Consider the following 17,709-nt stretch of genomic DNA (forward strand, 5'->3'; position numbering starts at 1 on the left):
TTTTTCTTTATACATTCCTCAGGCTTGAGGGAAATCATGTGCCGACTGCTCTAGCTGCTTCCTGCTGATTAGGGGTGTGGATTTTTATGAGAAGAATGAAATTATTTTGTACTTAATTGTAAATATTCTTGAGTCCCACCTTGAACTCTTACATCTTGGGCAATTATCATGCTAGTGGGGAGACCTTTTTAAGTAGACAAGGCAGACAATATGTACAAAATTTTATAAGACCCGTGAAGGTGTCTACAAATATCAGAAAATGTCTGTAATTTTCCATGGCTTTTGGCATAGCAGTAAAGTCAATTTGCCAGTCAGTGCCTGGTTCTGTGCCTTGGTTTTACACCTCTTTTATTGTTGGGGTGGCTTGGTTTTTGGATTGTTTCTGACCAGGTCAGACAATTGTGTTACCTTTTGGTTGGTCCTTTGTGTTTGTGGACCAGCAGTAAATTGTAGCCAGTGATGGGTAAGTCACTGCCATAATGGTTTCCTTAATGTAGTTAAGTAATAACTCTTTTCATTAACTGCTCAGGTATAAGCATTAGTCCTTGTTATAAATCCAGTCTTCTTTGGTTGTTTGGTACCGATCATCTAAGTCTTAAAGTTCATCGTGAAATCTTCCTTCAGGCCGTGCCTCCCTGCGCTTGGCGTGGTCTTTACGTCGGAGTCCCGAGAATAAGTGTATCCGGCCGTTCATACGCCCAACCTCGGCTCTCGGTGGTCGGATTTCGTGTCCTATCGGGCCGAAAGGGTGACGGCGCCTCTAGGATGAAGCTCGTGAGCATGCAGAGCCGGGAAAAGAGTACTTAGAAGCTGCAGAGGTTTATTAAGAAATAATGTAACCCAATTCTGGAATGTTTCAAGTCAGGGATGGACTTTTTTGATTTCATTTTTGATGAAATTGAGTCACAAAACTGTAACCATTGAATTAAAGAATGGAACACAAGTCCACGGAACAATCACAGGTGTAGATGTCAGTATGAACACACACCTTAAAGCAGTGAAAATGACCCTGAAGAACAGAGAACCTGTACAGCTGGAAACACTGAGTATTCGAGGAAATAACATTCGGTATTTTATTCTGCCAGACAGCTTACCTCTGGATACACCACTCGTGGATGTGGAACCAAAGGTGAAGTCTAAGAAAAGGGAAGCTGATGCAGGAAGAGGCTGAGGCCGAGGAAGAGGACGTGGCCGAGGCCGAGGCCGAGGCCGAGGCAGAGGGGGTCCTAGGCGATAATGTCTGTCAAGACTACTATCTCAAAGTAGTGGGGCAGGAAGACGGATACGTGACAGAGGAAGATTAAGGCCAAGGCAGAGAAATGTGAAGTCCTAAGCGATAATGTTGCTGGAGCTTACTGTTTCACAGGGAAGAATGTTCAAGTTTTTTGTACAGGCTTTGTTTGTTTGTAGCAGTTTTTAATAAACATAAATGTAACAACAACAAAAAAAGAAATCTTCCTTCATCTGCTTTCTCTAGATCCATATCTGAATACTGAGACTTAAAGAGGGATAGGTCCGCTCTCGGGATGAGTGCTAAGGCCTTAGGATCTGGTTTTTTGGTTCTGGCTGCCTGTTTTGTGACCTGATCAGGCAAATTATTTCCGTTAGCTGTATAACATCAGTCTTTTGGTGGCCCTGGGCAATACAGTATGATTACTCCTAACATCATTATAATAGAGTCTAGTAAGACCAATATCTTCTCCATATGTTTTTTTCTTCCAGATGTTAGTAGATTCGCCTTCTGTGTGGCTCCTTGTGTGTGCACAGTAGAGAAGGCATACTTAGAATCAGTGTAAGTGGTTATCTTTTATTTAGCCCTAAGGTACAGGGTTCTCTTAAAGGCTATGAGCTCTGCCTCTTGGGCAGATGTTCCTGGAAGGAGGGCTTCCACTTCTAAGACTTCAACTTCCTGATGAATTACTGCTGCTTATTCAGCCTTTCAGAGCCCCCCGTCCATGAAGTTGCTCCCATGTGTAAACATTTCTGTATCTGGTCGATCAGGCAGGTTGGGTCTGCTAGAATAGACTTCTTTAGTATTCATATACAGTCCACAAGCCAAGGTAGCTTCTAGAAGCCAGAAAGGTAAGGAAACAGATTTTCTTCCAGAGCTTCCAGGAGAAACTGCCCTGCTGACACCTTAACTTTAATCTCTAGACTTTGATTTTGGACTTTGGATTTCCAGAAGTGTAAGGTAGTTATTTGTGTTGTCTTAAGTCACAAAATTGGGCTTCTCAGGTGGCTCAGTAGTAAAGAATCCACCTGCCAATACAGGAGATGTGGGTTTGATCCCTGTGTCAGGAAGATCCTCTGGAGAAGGAAATGGCAACCCACTCCAGTATTCTTGCCTGGGAAATCCCATGGACAGTGGGCTACAGTCCATGGGGTCACAGCAGAGTCAGACATGACCTAGCGACTGAACAGCAACAGCAAGTTACAAAATTATGGAAATTTGTTATAGCAGTAATAGGAATGGGGTCAAGGATGACTGTCAGGCTTTTTCCTGGGGAGTAGTTCATAGTTTTGGGTATTTGATGTGTGCTCAATAGTGGCTGACTCTTTGCAACCCCATGGACTACACCTGCCAGGCTCCTCAGTTTGTGGATTTTCTAGGTAAGAATGCTGGAGTGGGTTGCCATTTCCTTCTCCAGAGGATCTTCCTGACGCAGGAATTGAACCTATGTCCCTTACATCTCTTGCATTGGCAGGCAGGTTCTTTAACACTAGCAACACCTATGGGAATAGGCTCCTATTTCTCAATACAGGAAAGGCTCAGGGGGAACGAAGGCTAGGGGGAAATGGAAATTCCCCTCTTCAGGCGGACAGTTGGTCATCATTGAGACAGTTGGTCATCATTGGGATATGTTGATGGGTGAGTTGGCCTTGGTCTCAAGGGCAGCCCGGGGTGGGATGGAAATGTGGGAGCTACCAGCATATAAATCATATTTTGAAACCTGAGGTTTTATACCCCTGGAGAAAGCATATTACATTAATCATGGAAAGACAGCTTAGTAACTTCCAAACAGAGGCCACATACAGACTTATTCCCCTTCATTTCTTGCTGTTTAAATTACAGTTGTTTTCTTTTGAGTCACCAAATGACATTTCAAAAGATAATAATAAGCTGCCACTTTGGAAGAAAAAAAAAACCACATTAAGCATCCATCACATTTCTGGACTGTATAGATAGTTGCAGTATTTCTTTCTTCATTGCTTTTGAAGAATACATGTGAGCTCACTTAACAGATTTAGACCTAAAGTTTAATTTGGGGGATTTTTATGGGTATAAGGTTTTCAGAATTTGTTTCTTACCGGGTGGATAACCTTTACTTTTGAAAGAGCCAAACTCCCCTTTTCTGTTGGTATCAGTTGCTTCATGCTGTTTTGTTCCAGGGGTTTCAGTTGAAAATGAGCTTTGAAATTAAAGTTAAATTTTATGTAAAGGCAGCCCATGTAGAGCAATATGTAAACTCACATTTCTCCTAAACATACATATCAGGGGTTCTCAACCAGGACCAGTTTTGTATTCCCTGAGGGACATTTAACAGTGTCTGGAGATATTTTTGGATGTCCTATGGGGATGGGATGCTACTGGCATCTCCTGGGTAGAGACCAAGGAGGCTGCCAAACATACCACAATGCACGGGATAGCCCCTCCCCCGACTTCACATCAAAGATGTATGTAGCCTAAAATGTCAGTAGTGCTAAGGTTGGCAGACCCTGTAATAGAACTTGTACACCTACAGGTTAAGAAAATGGGAATTATTATCTTTCTGTCCCTTTAAAAGTGAAAGTCGCTCAGTTGTGTCCGACTCTTTGTGACCCCATGGACTATACAGTCCATGGAATTCTCCAGGCCAGTTGGGTAACCTTTACCTTGCTCCAGAGGATCTTTGCAACCCAGGGACTGAACTCAGGTTTCCTGCATTGCAGGCAGATTCTTTACCAACTGAGCCACAAGGGAAGCCTAAGAATATTGGAGGGAATAGCCTATCCCTTCTCCAGTGGATCTTCCCAACCCAGGAATCGAACCGGGGCCTCCTGCAGGCAGATTCTTTACCAACTGAGCTATCAGAGAAGCCCTCTGTCCCTTTACATATATACTGTTCCTACATAAATCTGATTGCTCATTGAGCTGGGAGACTTAGTTTTGCTGCCCAGTTGCAAGTACTTCAACATTCTTGCGGATTCTTTAAGTGTTATTTTGTGAGGAAACTGGCTAATTTAGTGTTAACTGGTTTGGAAGGCAAAGAAGAGTTTGAAATAAATTTAAATGACTTCTTTGGGGGCTAAAATGAAAGTGCTAAATGTATTATAGTCCTGTTTTGGGGAAAATTTCATATTCTATAAGCAGTTTTTATTTTGGATTGTTTATCAGGTAGCGCTAACATTGTGTCCTTGTTCAGTTCAGTTCAGTTGCTCAGTTGTGTCCAACTCTTCACAACCCCATGAATCGGCAGCGTGCCAGGCCTCCCTGTCCATCACCATCTCCCGGAGTTCACTCAGACTCACATCCATCGAGTCAGTGATGCCATACAGCCATCTCATCCTCTGTTGTCCCCTTCTCCTCCTGCCCCCAATCCCTCCCAGCATCAGAGTCTTTTCCAATGAGGTGGCCCAAGTACTGGAGTTTCTCAGCTTTAGCATCATTCCTTCCAAAGAACACCCAGGACTGATCTCCTTCAGAATGGACTGGTTGGATCTCCTTGCAGTCCAAGGGACTCTCAAGAGTCTTCTCCAACACCACAGTTCAAAAGCATCAATTCTTCAGTGCTCAGCTTTCTTCACAGTCCAACTCTCACATCCATACATGACTACTGGAAAAACCATAGCCTTGATGGACTTTTGTTGGCAAAGTAATGTCTCTGCTTTTCTAGTTGTGACTAATTAAATACTGCCCTGATACAGTTATTTACTTATTTCAGGTAAAAAAAAAAAAATCACTTGAAATAGCTATAATTGAAAAAAATAAAATTGTAAAAATTGCTTTGCTTCTTATTCTTTGGCATTATTGAAATAGAATAAGCATTTTGATTTTAAAATGTATTAATATATTGAAGAAAAGCCTCCTTCCTATCATTTGCTAACTTAAGTAGCAGTCAGGAACAGATGTGGGAATAAAGACATTTGTACAATGATCTCAAGTCTCTTCACTCCTAGATGCAATGTGAACTTTAATTAAAATTGCTTAGAGACTTTCAGAAACCCACATTATTTAGTAGGGTGTGGGATATACTTTAATTTCTTGCAATTTAAGATTAAGCCCCTAAAGGTAAATTGGTGCAGCCACTGTGAAGAACAGTATGAAGGTTCCTTAAGAAACTAAAAATAGTCACCATATGATCCTGCAGTTCCATTCTGGGCATATATCCTGAGAAAATTATAATTCAGAAAGATACATGCATCCCAAATGGGCTGTAAAGCACAAGGAGCTCAGCTCGGTGCTCTGTGATAACCTAAGGGGATGGGATGGAGGGGTATTGGGGGGAGGCTCAAGAGGGAGGGATTTGAATACATTTAGCTGATTTACTTCATTGTACATCAGAGACTAATACAACATTGTAAAGCAATTATACTCCAATTTAAAAAAATAGAAAAAAAAGATCCATGTAGTCCAATAAGTTCCATAGCAGCACTATTTGCAATAGCCAGGATATGGAAGAAACCTAAGTGTTCATTGATGGATGAATGGATAAAGAAGATGTGGGATATATACACAACGGAATATTAACTATAAAAAAGAGTGAAATAATGCCATTTGCAGCAACATGGATGGACCTAGAGATTATCATATTAAGTGAAGTAAGTCAGATGGAGGAAGACAAGTACCATATGATATCACTTATATGTGGAATCTAAAAAAAATGATATAAATGAACTTATTTACAAAACAGAAATAGACTCACAGACTTAGAAAATGAATTTATGGTTACCAGAGGGTATAGTGTGGGGGTGGGGAGGGAGAGAGAGATTAGGAGTTTGGGATTAACATATACATACTACTATGTATCCCTGGAGAAAGGAAAGGCTACCCACTCCAGTATTCTGGCCTGGAGAATTCCGTGGACGGTATATCCCATGGTTGCAAAGAGTTGGACACGACTAAGCAACTTTCACTTTCACTACTTTGTATAAAATAGATAAACGACAAGGATCTACTGTATAGCACAAGGTACTATATACAGTGTCTTGATAACCTATAATGGAAAATAATCTGAAAATGGATATATACATATATAGATCTGAATCACTTTGCTGTACACCAGAAGTTAACACAACATTGTAAATTAACTATACTGTGATTTTAAAAAGTGGTTAAAAAATTAAAGTAAAAAAGAGAAATATTTAGAGGTTGTGCATTTTAATTCTCCAGGGACATAACAATTGAAAAAAATGGACTAAAAGTTTCTTGTTAATAAAGAGAAGAAAAGTCAAGTAAAAAAAAATAATTAGGCCCCTAAGATTGTAGATACAGTTAGTAGGTTAAAATCACAAGGTGTATACCTTAAAAAATTCCTAAAATGAGATATATGACAGTGTACTTCTAAAAGCAGTGACCAGTTTGAAATAGTAAAAGTAATTAAAATAGGACCACTTTCAGAATATGGAGGTGGACTTTTGGAAAATCAAAGATAAACATTGTATTGTTTCTTTGGAATACTTAATACAGATACGTTAATGCTTTCAACTCATTTGGTTTGTTAAAGAACTAACATACTCATTTGCTAATCATTCTTTTGTAATTTTAACACATGCACATATATTTACACAAGACATATGAAAATGATGCTCTTGGACTTAAATTCTTTTGGGGGAATTTGTAGTGCGTTATATACCACTTGGATTCCAGAGTGGTACTGTTGTAACAGAAAATATTATTGTAAAACCCAGTGAGTGAGTTGCTTTGTACTGACTTCTGTAGTCCCCTTCTCCCTATCCCCTTATCCCCAGTTATCTTAGCTTTCTCATTCAAGCCCAAATTACTTTAGATGGTAAGTTATCTGCTGAATGGTACTCTTATTACTTCTTATACTGAAATATTTTTGTATCCCCAACATTCATTCATTCATTCATATGCTCAATTGTTCATTTGATTATCACTCAGTAAATGTTAATGAAAAGATATATCTATATGCTTATATCTAACTGCTAATTCCACATCTCTGCTTATATATACTGGAGAAGGCAATGGCACCCCACTCCAGTACTCTTGCCTGGAAAATCCCATGGATGGAGGAGCCTGGTGGGCTGCAGTCCATGGGGTTGCTAGGAGTCGGACACGACTGAGCAACTTCACTTTAACTTTTCACTTTCATGCATTGGAGTAGGAAATGGCAACCCACTCCAGTGTTCTTGCCTGGAGAATCCCATGGACAGAGGAGCCTGGTGGGCTGCCGTCTATGGGGTAGCACAGAGTCCGACACGACTGAAGTGACTTAGCAGCTTATATATACAATGTGCATATCAAACTTAATAGATTTCAAATAGACATTCTGAGTTCTCACTACCACTTTTTCCTTCTGTAGCATTCCCCATTTCAATACATTGCTCACTCCTTCTGGTTATTTAGGCCAAAATTTCTTGGTCCCCTTATTTCGTTTATAATACATATCTGATCTGTAAGTAACTCTTGTTGACTCTGCTTGCACTAGCTACCCAGAATCCGACAACGTCTCAACTCCACTGTTACTACCCATGTTAAACCCATCATCAACTCCTGCCTGGATTATTACACCAGCCTCTTAACTGGCCTTTCTGCTTTCTCCCCTGTCCCCTCACCTTTAGTCTTTTGTCAATGCAACAGCCTTAGTGAATTTTGAAAAGCGGAAGGCAGGCTCCTTGGCTCAAAATCCTCAGTGACTTCCCGTTTCATTATGAGTAAAACGCAGAGGACTCACAAGATCCTAGATAGCTGAACTTCTCTAACTTCAGTTGCTTCTTTAACTTCAATGCCTACCACACCCTGCTTGATCCAAACTGGCTTTATTGCAGTTCTTTAACATATCCGCTATGTTCCTGCCTCAGAACTTTTGCAACCACTGTTCTCCCCGCCGGGAATTCTTTCTGCAGATACCCTTGTGGTTTGTTCCTTCACCTCCCACTCTTTGCTCAAATGCTCTTTGCACCTTTTCAAAGAGTTCTCTCTGTCCACTTTATTTAATACTGTCACTTCTTCATACTCTACCCTCCCTTTGCCTCTTACTTCCTTTATTCCTTTTACCTATAGCGTTTATCACCATCTAGTGTGTTTTGCATTTATCAGTTGATTCAATTTCTCCCCATTGCCCCTCAACACATTCTAAAATATAAACGCAAGGAAACCGGAGCTTCAGGTTGAAACATGGTAGATACGATAATTATTTGTTGAATGGGTAAATGATTTCATGTGTGATGTAGAAGCCAAGGAGGTCACATTTAATCTGAGGAAATAGATGTGTTCCAAAGTACTATTTTTATTTTTGTATGTCTTCAAGGTTCCATGTAATTATAGGTTCTCATTTGGAAATAAAAGTGAGCTTTAGTGAACCTAAAACATTCTGGAGACATAGGGAGAGCGATCATTTGCTTTCTAAAATAATCAGAATATTCTGCATAGCAGTCAGTATTCTAAATGCTAGTTTTAAAAATTGTGTGACTACAGGCTGTGTGGTTGGCATTTTGAAGAATTCTATCGAAGTTGAATGTTAAAGAAGATGAAGTCACATCAATATTAGCTTTTCTACGTCTAACTTTGAGTAAGGTATGTGTAGTGCCCATGTTACTAGTTTTGAGTAATATTATGATACACGACAGTTGTGAGCCTGTGTCCCGGAACACAATTTAATAGCGTGACTTTTGAAGCCTGCTGCTGCTGCTGCTAAGTCGCGTCAGTTGTGTCTGACTCTGTGCGACCCCATAGACGGCAGCCCACCAGGCTCCACCGTCCCTGGGATTCTCCAGGCAAGAACACTGGAGTGGGTTGCCATTTCCTTCCTAATAGCATCTATTTGTGAAATGAGAAAATCCATTTTCGGTTTGGCCCCCAGTTTATAAGTTACTCTTTTCATGCAAAAGGGCAGAATGCAACCCTTCCACGGTCATAACTAAGATCAGAAGAAAGGACAGAGCCAGACACAACTGAGAACTGGAAAAGACAGAACTCTTTCTAACCCATAAATGTAGACAGAGCTGGGTCCTGTCTGCCCAGGACCTGTCTTCTCTACAAGACAGAGCTGAGTTGTAACGTACAACTTGTGACACACATCTCCCAGAGGGCAGTTAAGGGAAGCACAGACCTCTCAGGAATACTGTTGTCAGATAGCTGTGTGTGTACCATGAACTCAGAAGCAGAGCCTGAAACATTTCTTCAAGTAGAAATAACAGAGCTGATCTAGAGATTCCAATACAGATCAGTTCTGGGCAAGAATAGTGTTAGGCCCATCAGTGAAGATCAATGGAGTCAAGGTAACTCGAGAAATCTGGCCTGGACAGGTCTGCTTAGCCTCTCTAGAGTATACATTTTCAGTAGTTTTTAAATGAAGGAGACATGGACATTAATATTTGAATTTGCTCTGTATAATTTATGGTTTGTTGTATGTAATAATCGGAGATGGCAACGGCACCCCACTCCAGTACTCTTGCCTGGAAAATCCCATGGATGGAGGAGCCTGGTGGGCTGCCGTCTATGGGGTTGCTAAGAGTCGGACATGACTGAGCGACTTCACTTTCACTTTTCACTTTCATTCATTGGAGAAGGAAATGGCAACCCATTCCAGTGTCCTTGCCTGGAGAATCCCAGGGGCCGGGGAGCCTGGTAGGCTGCCGTCTATGGGGTCGCACAGAGTCGGACACGACTGAAGCGACTTAGTAGTAGTAGTAGTAGTAGTAGTAGTAGTAGTATGTAATAATGCTTAGGTGAACCGTGTAATTACTGTCTCATTTTGTATTTCAGACTCATTCATTCTTAATTAATCCTTACGTAGTCATCTTAAAGATCCAAATGAAAGAACCTTCTTTTGCTCTAGATAGATATTTGAGTTGACTTGAGTCCACTGGACTTCATAGGCAGCATTCCAAGGACCAGAGTGGGAAGCCCAGGAAAGTAGGGCTTGTCATGGAGAGCTGCCTCTCAAAGCATTTTTTTTTTCTTTTAGGAAAGTATTAATGTTAAATAAGCAAATTAAAAAAAGAAAACACCTGTCATGTATATAAGTCAAAGACATTAAGCATGGAACTTGGTGTTTTTTTTTTGTTTTGTTTTCTGAACCTTATATCCTACTTCTATTCTTTTATTTAAATTATTTAGTGGATGTTCAGTAATTCTTGCTAGAAAGGCAGAATTTGTTCTTGTTTTATCATGGAAGTGTCAGCAGCGAGAGAAGCACTGCTTGGAGACTCACAGTTTGGTGATGTAGAAATTGACGAGGAAAAAGAACCAGGTGAATCACACCTCAGCTACTAGATTAATGCGTCAAATTAAATGTTACTATTCAGGAAGGTAACAGAAAGAAACTGCTTCCATGGTAACTGTTGTCCGAGTTGTATTTTCACTCATCTTTCAGAAAATATGTGAAAGCTAAATAATATAGCTGTTGTGATACTTGTAATGATTTACTCATTTTCAAATGGCAAGAGCCCTAAGGCTTATGATTTCATCTCTCTATCCACCAACATTAATCACTAAGGGTAAATGTGTAGAAGACAGTTCATATAAATGTCCAGAGATGATTTTTCTGTGAAAGTGTATTGTTCACAAAGTTCTTTTGGGTTGCTAAATGATCACTAAGGAAAATCTTAATGTGACCCATTAGGGCTTAAAAGACCCCCTCGAGCCCTCTTATAATATTAGAGGTAGCTTCTCTTCTTTGGCTGATCATGAGGAATTTTGCAAATACATTTTTAGTAGAGATAACTCATGATTTATTCACTGAAATATCTGATGGGTTATCCATGCCTATTTTCTCTCTTCTTCAGTGTCTGTCTTTTGTCTGAATCCTACTTTGAGAGCATCTCAAACTGAGGAGTAGGTAAAAAAAGGGAGGAAGCTGAAACTGGATTCTTTTTAAAACTGGTTTATTTAGAAGAGTGCTCTTATAAAAGATTTGGTCTGAAATTAGAATTCAACCTGCTGTCCTTTTTTTTCTGTATTATCAGATTGGATAATTGGATGTTGGCTAGATTTCTTTCAGAACAGACGTTCTATCTTCCTTGGCGAGGCTGCCACAGAGAACAAGGTCAAACAGTGTCCTGCTTCTTTCACAGGGAGAGCCTGATCTGCTATGACCTGTGCAAAGTCTGTGGTTTGTGGTGTTTTGGTATTGTTTCTGTAATATCTGTCCAGGCTAGGATTTCCACTTCCTAGTTTAAGGGTGAAAGATAGGTTAGTTAACAAAATATCTTAGTATTTGTTGGACTTGTGTTCACATGACTTACTGATCTCGTGTATTCCTTGTTTTGTAATAAATTACCATGTTTTAATTCTCACAATTAAACTTTACAATCCAAACTGTAGTTTAACCCTCCAGAATGGAAGGCTTTCCTGTCTTTTACCTTAAAAGCATGTTTCTTAAGTCTGTATTTATTAGGAAACACTTAGAAATACTTTGAAATTTTATCCTATTGAATCAGTCCTAGAACTATCTGAATTCTATCTTTAAATGCTGAGAAGGATCTCTCCAACAAGCTTTTCTTAGTTCTCTCTAGACCTCAACATTCTCATTCCTCATATTTAAGTGTGCTTGCTATGTATACTGTGTACTTGTTCATACTAAATTGAGTAATCAATCATGGTTACATCATCTGTGGTGTCTTTATAAATAATATTACTATTATCATTTAACTAAAGCATTATATTTCTTTTTGACTTCTCATTTCATTTCCCTAACCAGACTATAAACTTTTTGATATAAATACTCATTCTCCTATACTTTTGGGCTTCCCTGGTCGCTCAGACAGTAAAGAATCTGCCTGTAATGTGGGAGACCTGGGTTCGATCCCTGGATTGGGACGATCCCCTGGAGAAGGGAATGGCTACCCACCCCAGTATTCTGGCCTGGAGAATTCTATGGACTGTGTAAATACTCATTCTCCTATACTTTTACATCTGCCATGGTGCTTTATACAAGGTAGGGGTTCAGTGCAAGTTTGTTAATGGGTTAGCCAATAATCTGTGAAATGGAACATGGGAGAAGGAAATGTGATATTCTTTCTCACAAGCTACCTATTTAAATGAATCTTGGGAAGAACATTGAACAAATTACCTTAATTTGCAAAATTGCCTTCATGTAACATTTGCAGCTGTTCCACTTCTCAGGGAAATGATTCATATTATTTTAAAGACATGACAAGGAGAACAAGGTCAAAACTTAATACCTGATGGTAATTAGCAATACAGATATAAAAGTTGCAAATTTTGCAGAATCTAAGTGCACACTGGATTTGCTAGGAGGTGGCCAGCTATAATGGGAGGGAGCTTTTAAGATGGAGCTGACTGATAACCTTTGTAAAACAGTAATATAGTTTTCTTTTTCTGTTTTTCTTTCTCCTTTTACTTTACCCCCCTCCTTTCTAAATTATTGAGCTCTTCCTATGTGGCCAGCCTTTTCTAGGAAGTTTCTGTTACATTATTACATAATTTAATCATTGCATACATCCTGTTGGTAAGCTATTATTGTTTATATTTTAATGACCAGGAAACATTGAGGTTTGGAGACTTAAGGACTTCTGGCATGAACTTCACACTTTTTCTCACTGAACCTGATCTTTCTTTCTTTGATGTGCAACCTTGGACAAAAAACATCATTTGACTCCTTTGTGCTTTTTAAAAATGTCTTTCTTCTAGAAGAGGCTAATGAAAAAAACCTGCCTTACTAGCTTCATATTATTCTAGATAACTGAGATAATTAAAACATGAGAAATATCGAGCATTATTATTTTTATTATATATGAGTCTTGACCGCGTTGGTGATCACCAATGAGCAAACTTAGAATAAGGGTTTAGAACAAGATTGTAATTTAAAATGATCTGTTGATGTTTTCTTTTGCACTTTAACACTCCTAAAACATGTTCCCATATTTGAGTTTTTGCATTACACAGAAAAAAATCCACAAATTGTACTTGTATGTGTCTTTAGCTGTGCGATAAACCCAGATTAGTCAGGTACAGAAAAGCCTGAATGAGCTAAAAGAAAAGTAATATATTTTCTTGTTTATTTATGATAATAAATCTTTGCTACACAGCTTTATTCAATACAGTATTAGATCGGTTCAGTTCTCAAGTGGTGATTTTGTACAGCTTATGAGGAAATCTCTTGATAGTGACATTGTTTAGCATCTTCTTTTACTTTTTGCTTTTTTAAAAAAAAATTCTTTAAAATTTTTTGTATTGGAATATATTTGATTTACAGTGTTGTGTTAGCTTCAGGTATACAGCAAAGTGATTCAGTTATACATATACATATATCTATTCTTAAAAAGTGATGTCGTTCCCTCAAACTGATTTCAATTTAAACTTGGCAGTTTGTTTCTTATTGCAATTTAATTATTTGGGTCACTGAATTCTGTGTCTCCTGTTTTTCTGGGAAGAGAAAAACATATTGTGCAACCAAGATTGATGCAAGGCTCCCTAGTGAAGCATCTTTCTTCAACAGCTCAACTCATTACAACAAAGGAGGCTGCTTGTATCTGAGCTGCTGGTTCTTTTCCTTCTTAGTTGGAGTATTTCCAAGGTTGTCTTTTCTGAAATATTGTAAAATGTCCTGGACCTCAAAAGAAGGTAGTCTTTGAAATTCTGTGAACTCTTCCCACTGTGAAGAAAAAAGGGTGGACTCTTGAAGGATCTTTTGAAAAAAATCATTGAGAGTAGGGGAAGAAACCATGAGCAAAAAGATAAAGGGAGGAAAAACAATTCCCGAAAAAGTTATAGTTTATGCACCTGTGCATACAAAGACACACACACTATGTTTGATATTTTAATGGACATAGAATAAGAAATATTATCATAGCAATGAAGGAAATGAGAAAAATTTTACCTACAGTCTCGGTGTGTGTGCTAAGTCACTTAAGTCGTGACCAACTCTGTGACCCCATGGGCTGCCGCCTGCCAGGCTCCTCTGTCCGTGGGATTCTCCAGGCAAGAATACTGAAGTGGGTTGCCATGTCCTCCTCCAAATGATCTTCCCAACCCAGGGATCGAACCTGCTTCTCTTATGTCTCCTGTGTTGGCAGGCAAGTTCTTTATCTCTAGTGCCACCTGGGAAGCCCACCTACGGTGTCTTTTCTGCTGGAAGGGATAATGGAAAACATGAGACAGCTGAACAGTTGCTTACTAATGAGACTGTGTCTAATGAGACAGTTTTATTAATCTTTCTTCAAACTCTAATTATAGCAGTTTTCTTTCTCAAGCACCTTCTTTCCTAGAGCCCACAGCTCTCCTCTTTAGGAAGCAGAGCTGAAATCATCTCAGTGGTGTCTGCTCAGGCTTGCTTGATACCTTCCAGGTTTTTTGCTCCCTATTTGGAAAGCTTTTTCTTGTATTATTGCTCTGCCACTCATTACTGAAAAAAACTTAATATATCTTAAAGGCAGGGAAACGTCTAAATTTTCCTCTGTTACCCTAACCATGTCTCTTATAGAGCATAGTAAAGTACACGCTCAGTGAATGTTGACATTGATAGCATGGATACCGCAATTCAAGTTGCTCACTTTCTACTGAAATACGGAATTCAGTCTTGTAATGTTTCCTGAATTTGAGAAAGTGTAAACTGCTTGTTTCCCATTTTCTGTTTCAGTTATGCACACACTCTGTAGAATTCACAAGTCCTTGTAAGTAGTACAGAATACTAATTGAATACTTGTTATGTGTGAAGCATTTTTGCATGAAAACATATATATCCTGGAAAGACTTGCTTTTCATTTCTATAAGTAGACAGTCATCTTTTCCCATTGTTTTCATGTCCATATTAATGTTAATTATTCTAGAACATAAGTCCCAAGAAAACCACTGTGTCTCTTCAGTTTATATAATGTACCTTACCTAAAGCTGAATATTTATGATTGCTAGTAGCATAGCACTGGTGGATAAGATGCAAAGCCAGTCTTAGCTGAGGAATCTAATGGTCTTGTAAGTTATTTAATATGATATTAAATTGGCTACCAAGTTCATTTGGGTTTTTCTAGAAGATGTTATGGACAAACCTGAACAAACTTTTTGGCCAACCCATCTACTAAAAGGAAACACACAGGGAAGCAGCAGCACGTTGTTAAGATGTGTGAAGTGTTCTTTAGTGAAGGAGGTTTGTGTATATAATTGAGTTTAGTTGTTTTTGTTTATTGGGCTCCTGTAATTTCCCTGTGCCAGACTCTGAGTCAAAAGAAAAATACCAAAGCGCTTAGGCAACAGCTGCTCTGCGTCCTTCAGGGTGGTAATTCTGAGCCCAGGGTTGTACTTATTCTTGTTGTGAAATGACGCTCTTTGACTCTAAAACCCTGCATTCTTCCACAGTGCTATTAGAGTGACCGGCTTGTAAAAAGAAGTGTTAATCTTTGAGTCTGTTTAGCAGATATCCTGATGGAGAAAATAACCCATTATGACCTGATGGGTAGTTCATGTACTCTTCTCTGAAGTATTCCTGTGATTCTGTGTTATTGAACATATGTCTAAACCTCGCTGTACAGGTCCTTCTTTGTAAAAGAAGAGCAATGCTCTTGGAGGTAGTCTTTGTGTTTTCAGTGGGTTTCAGTGGTTCTGGTCAGTTAACTCTAAAATATTTAATAAGCTATAAGCAATGTGGCCATGTATTATAAAAACTTTCTACCTGTCCTGGCCTTTCTTCTGATTTTTTTTTTATCTTTTGGAAGAATTGGGTTATGAAATAAAAATAAATAGTATCCAAAAATGTAATTTGTAAAACAATAATGACTCATTTTACCTGATTTGAAAACTTATTTAAAATTGACTATTACCAAAACTGTATACATGGTATTTTGTTGAAGAAAAAGTGATCAATTGATGTGGAATAGCATAGAGACTCCAAAAGTTAAAGCCCATTTTAATCATGTCTAGGACAGAGCAGAAATAAAAGAATGATAAGGAAAAGTAGCATTTGTCAGGTATTTATTTTGGTCTAGAGAAGAATCTGTTCTCTGTGTACAAAGGCAGAATGTATAGCAAAGGAAAGAGAATATGAGAAAAATAGTATACACCATTGTACTGAAATTACTTCAATGGGTACAGATATTTTATTTTATTTTTATTTATTTTTAATATAAATTTATTTATTTTAAAAGTGCTGTACTCAATATCCAGCAAATTTGGAAAATTCAGCAGTGGCCACAGGACTGGAAAAGGTCAGTTTTCATTCCAATCCCAAAGAAAGGCAGTGCCAAAGAATGCTCAAATTACCGCACAATTGCACTCATCTCACACACTACTAAAGTAATGCTCAAAATTCTCCAAGCCAGGCTTCAGCAATACGTGAACCGTGAACTTCCAGATGTTCAAGCTGGATTTAGAAAAGGCAGAGGAACCAGAGATCAAATTGCCAACATCCTCTGGATCATGGAAAGAGCAAGAGAGTTTCAGAAAAACATCTATTTCTGCTTTCTTGACTATGCCAAAGCCTTTGACTGTGTGGATCACAATAAACTGTGGAAAATTCTGAAAGAGATGGGTATACCAGACCACCTGACCTGCCTCTTGAGAAACCTGTATGCAGGTCAGGAAGCAACAGTTAAAACTGGACATGGAACAACAGACTGGTTCCAAATAGGAAAAGGAGTACGTCAAGGCTGTCTATTGTCACCCTGCTTATTTAACTTCTATGCAGAGTACATTATGAGAAACGCTGGGCTGGAAGAAGCACAAGCTGGAATCAAGATAGCCGGGAAATATCAATAACCTCAGATATGCAGATGACACCACCCTTATGGCAGAAAGTGAAGAGGAACTAAAAAGCCTCTTGATAAAAGTGAAAGTGGAGAGTGAAAAAGTTGGCCTAAAGCTCAACTTTCAGAAAACAAAGATCATGGCATCTGGTCCCATCACTTCATGGGAAATAGATGGGTAAAGAGTGGAAATAGTGTCAGACTTTATTTTTTTGGGCTCCACAATCACTGCAGTTGGTGACTGCAGCCATGAAATTAAAAGACGCTTACTCCTTGGAAGAAAAGTTATGACCAACCTAGATAGCATATTCAAAAGCAGAGACATTACTTTGCCAACAAAGGTCCGTCTAGTCAAGGCTATGGTTTTTCCTGTGGTCATGTATGCATGTGAGAGTTGGGCTGTGAAGAAGGCTGAGCGCCGAAGAATTGATGCTATTGAACTGTGGTGTTGGAGAAGACTCTTGAGAGTCCCTTGGCCTGCAAGGAGATCCAACCAGTCCATTCTGAAGGAGATCAGCCCTGGGATTTCTTTGGAAGGAATGATGCTAAAGCTGAAACTCCAGTACTTTGGCCACCTCATGCGAAGAGTTGACTTATTGGAAAAGACTCTGATGCTGGGAGGGATTGAGGTCAGGAGGAGAAGGGGACGACAGAAGATGAGATGGCTGGATGGCATCACTGACTCAATGGACGTGAGTCTGAGTGAACTCCGGGAGTTGGTGATGGACAGGGAGGCCTGGTGTGCTGCGATTCATGGGGTCGCAAAGAGTTGGACATGACTGAGCGACTGAACTGAAATGAGGCTAATTACAATATTGTATTGGTTGGTACAGATATTTTAGATGAATG

The 17,709-nt window shown here is 39.2% G+C and overlaps 2 protein-coding genes across 7 annotated transcripts in view; both read left to right on the plus strand.

Moving 5' to 3' along the window:
• Nucleotides 1–17,709, plus strand: part of ADAM23 (ADAM metallopeptidase domain 23) — a 197,422-nt gene that overhangs the window by 26,677 nt on the left and 153,036 nt on the right.
• Nucleotides 668–1,993, plus strand: LOC104971292 (small nuclear ribonucleoprotein Sm D1-like). The gene has a single exon (XM_059878869.1). The coding sequence runs from the start codon at nt 893–895 to the stop codon at nt 1,169–1,171; it is 279 nt and encodes a 92-aa protein (XP_059734852.1). The 5' UTR covers nt 668–892; the 3' UTR covers nt 1,172–1,993.

Source organism: Bos taurus, chromosome 2 (assembly GCF_002263795.3).
Source record: "Bos taurus isolate L1 Dominette 01449 registration number 42190680 breed Hereford chromosome 2, ARS-UCD2.0, whole genome shotgun sequence".
NCBI classification, from domain to species: domain Eukaryota; kingdom Metazoa; phylum Chordata; class Mammalia; order Artiodactyla; family Bovidae; genus Bos; species Bos taurus.

Coding starts and splice junctions, on each gene's coding strand:
- LOC104971292 (XM_059878869.1), top strand. CDS start 893: ATGAAATTGAGTCACAAAACTGTAACCATTGAATTAAAGAATGGAACA.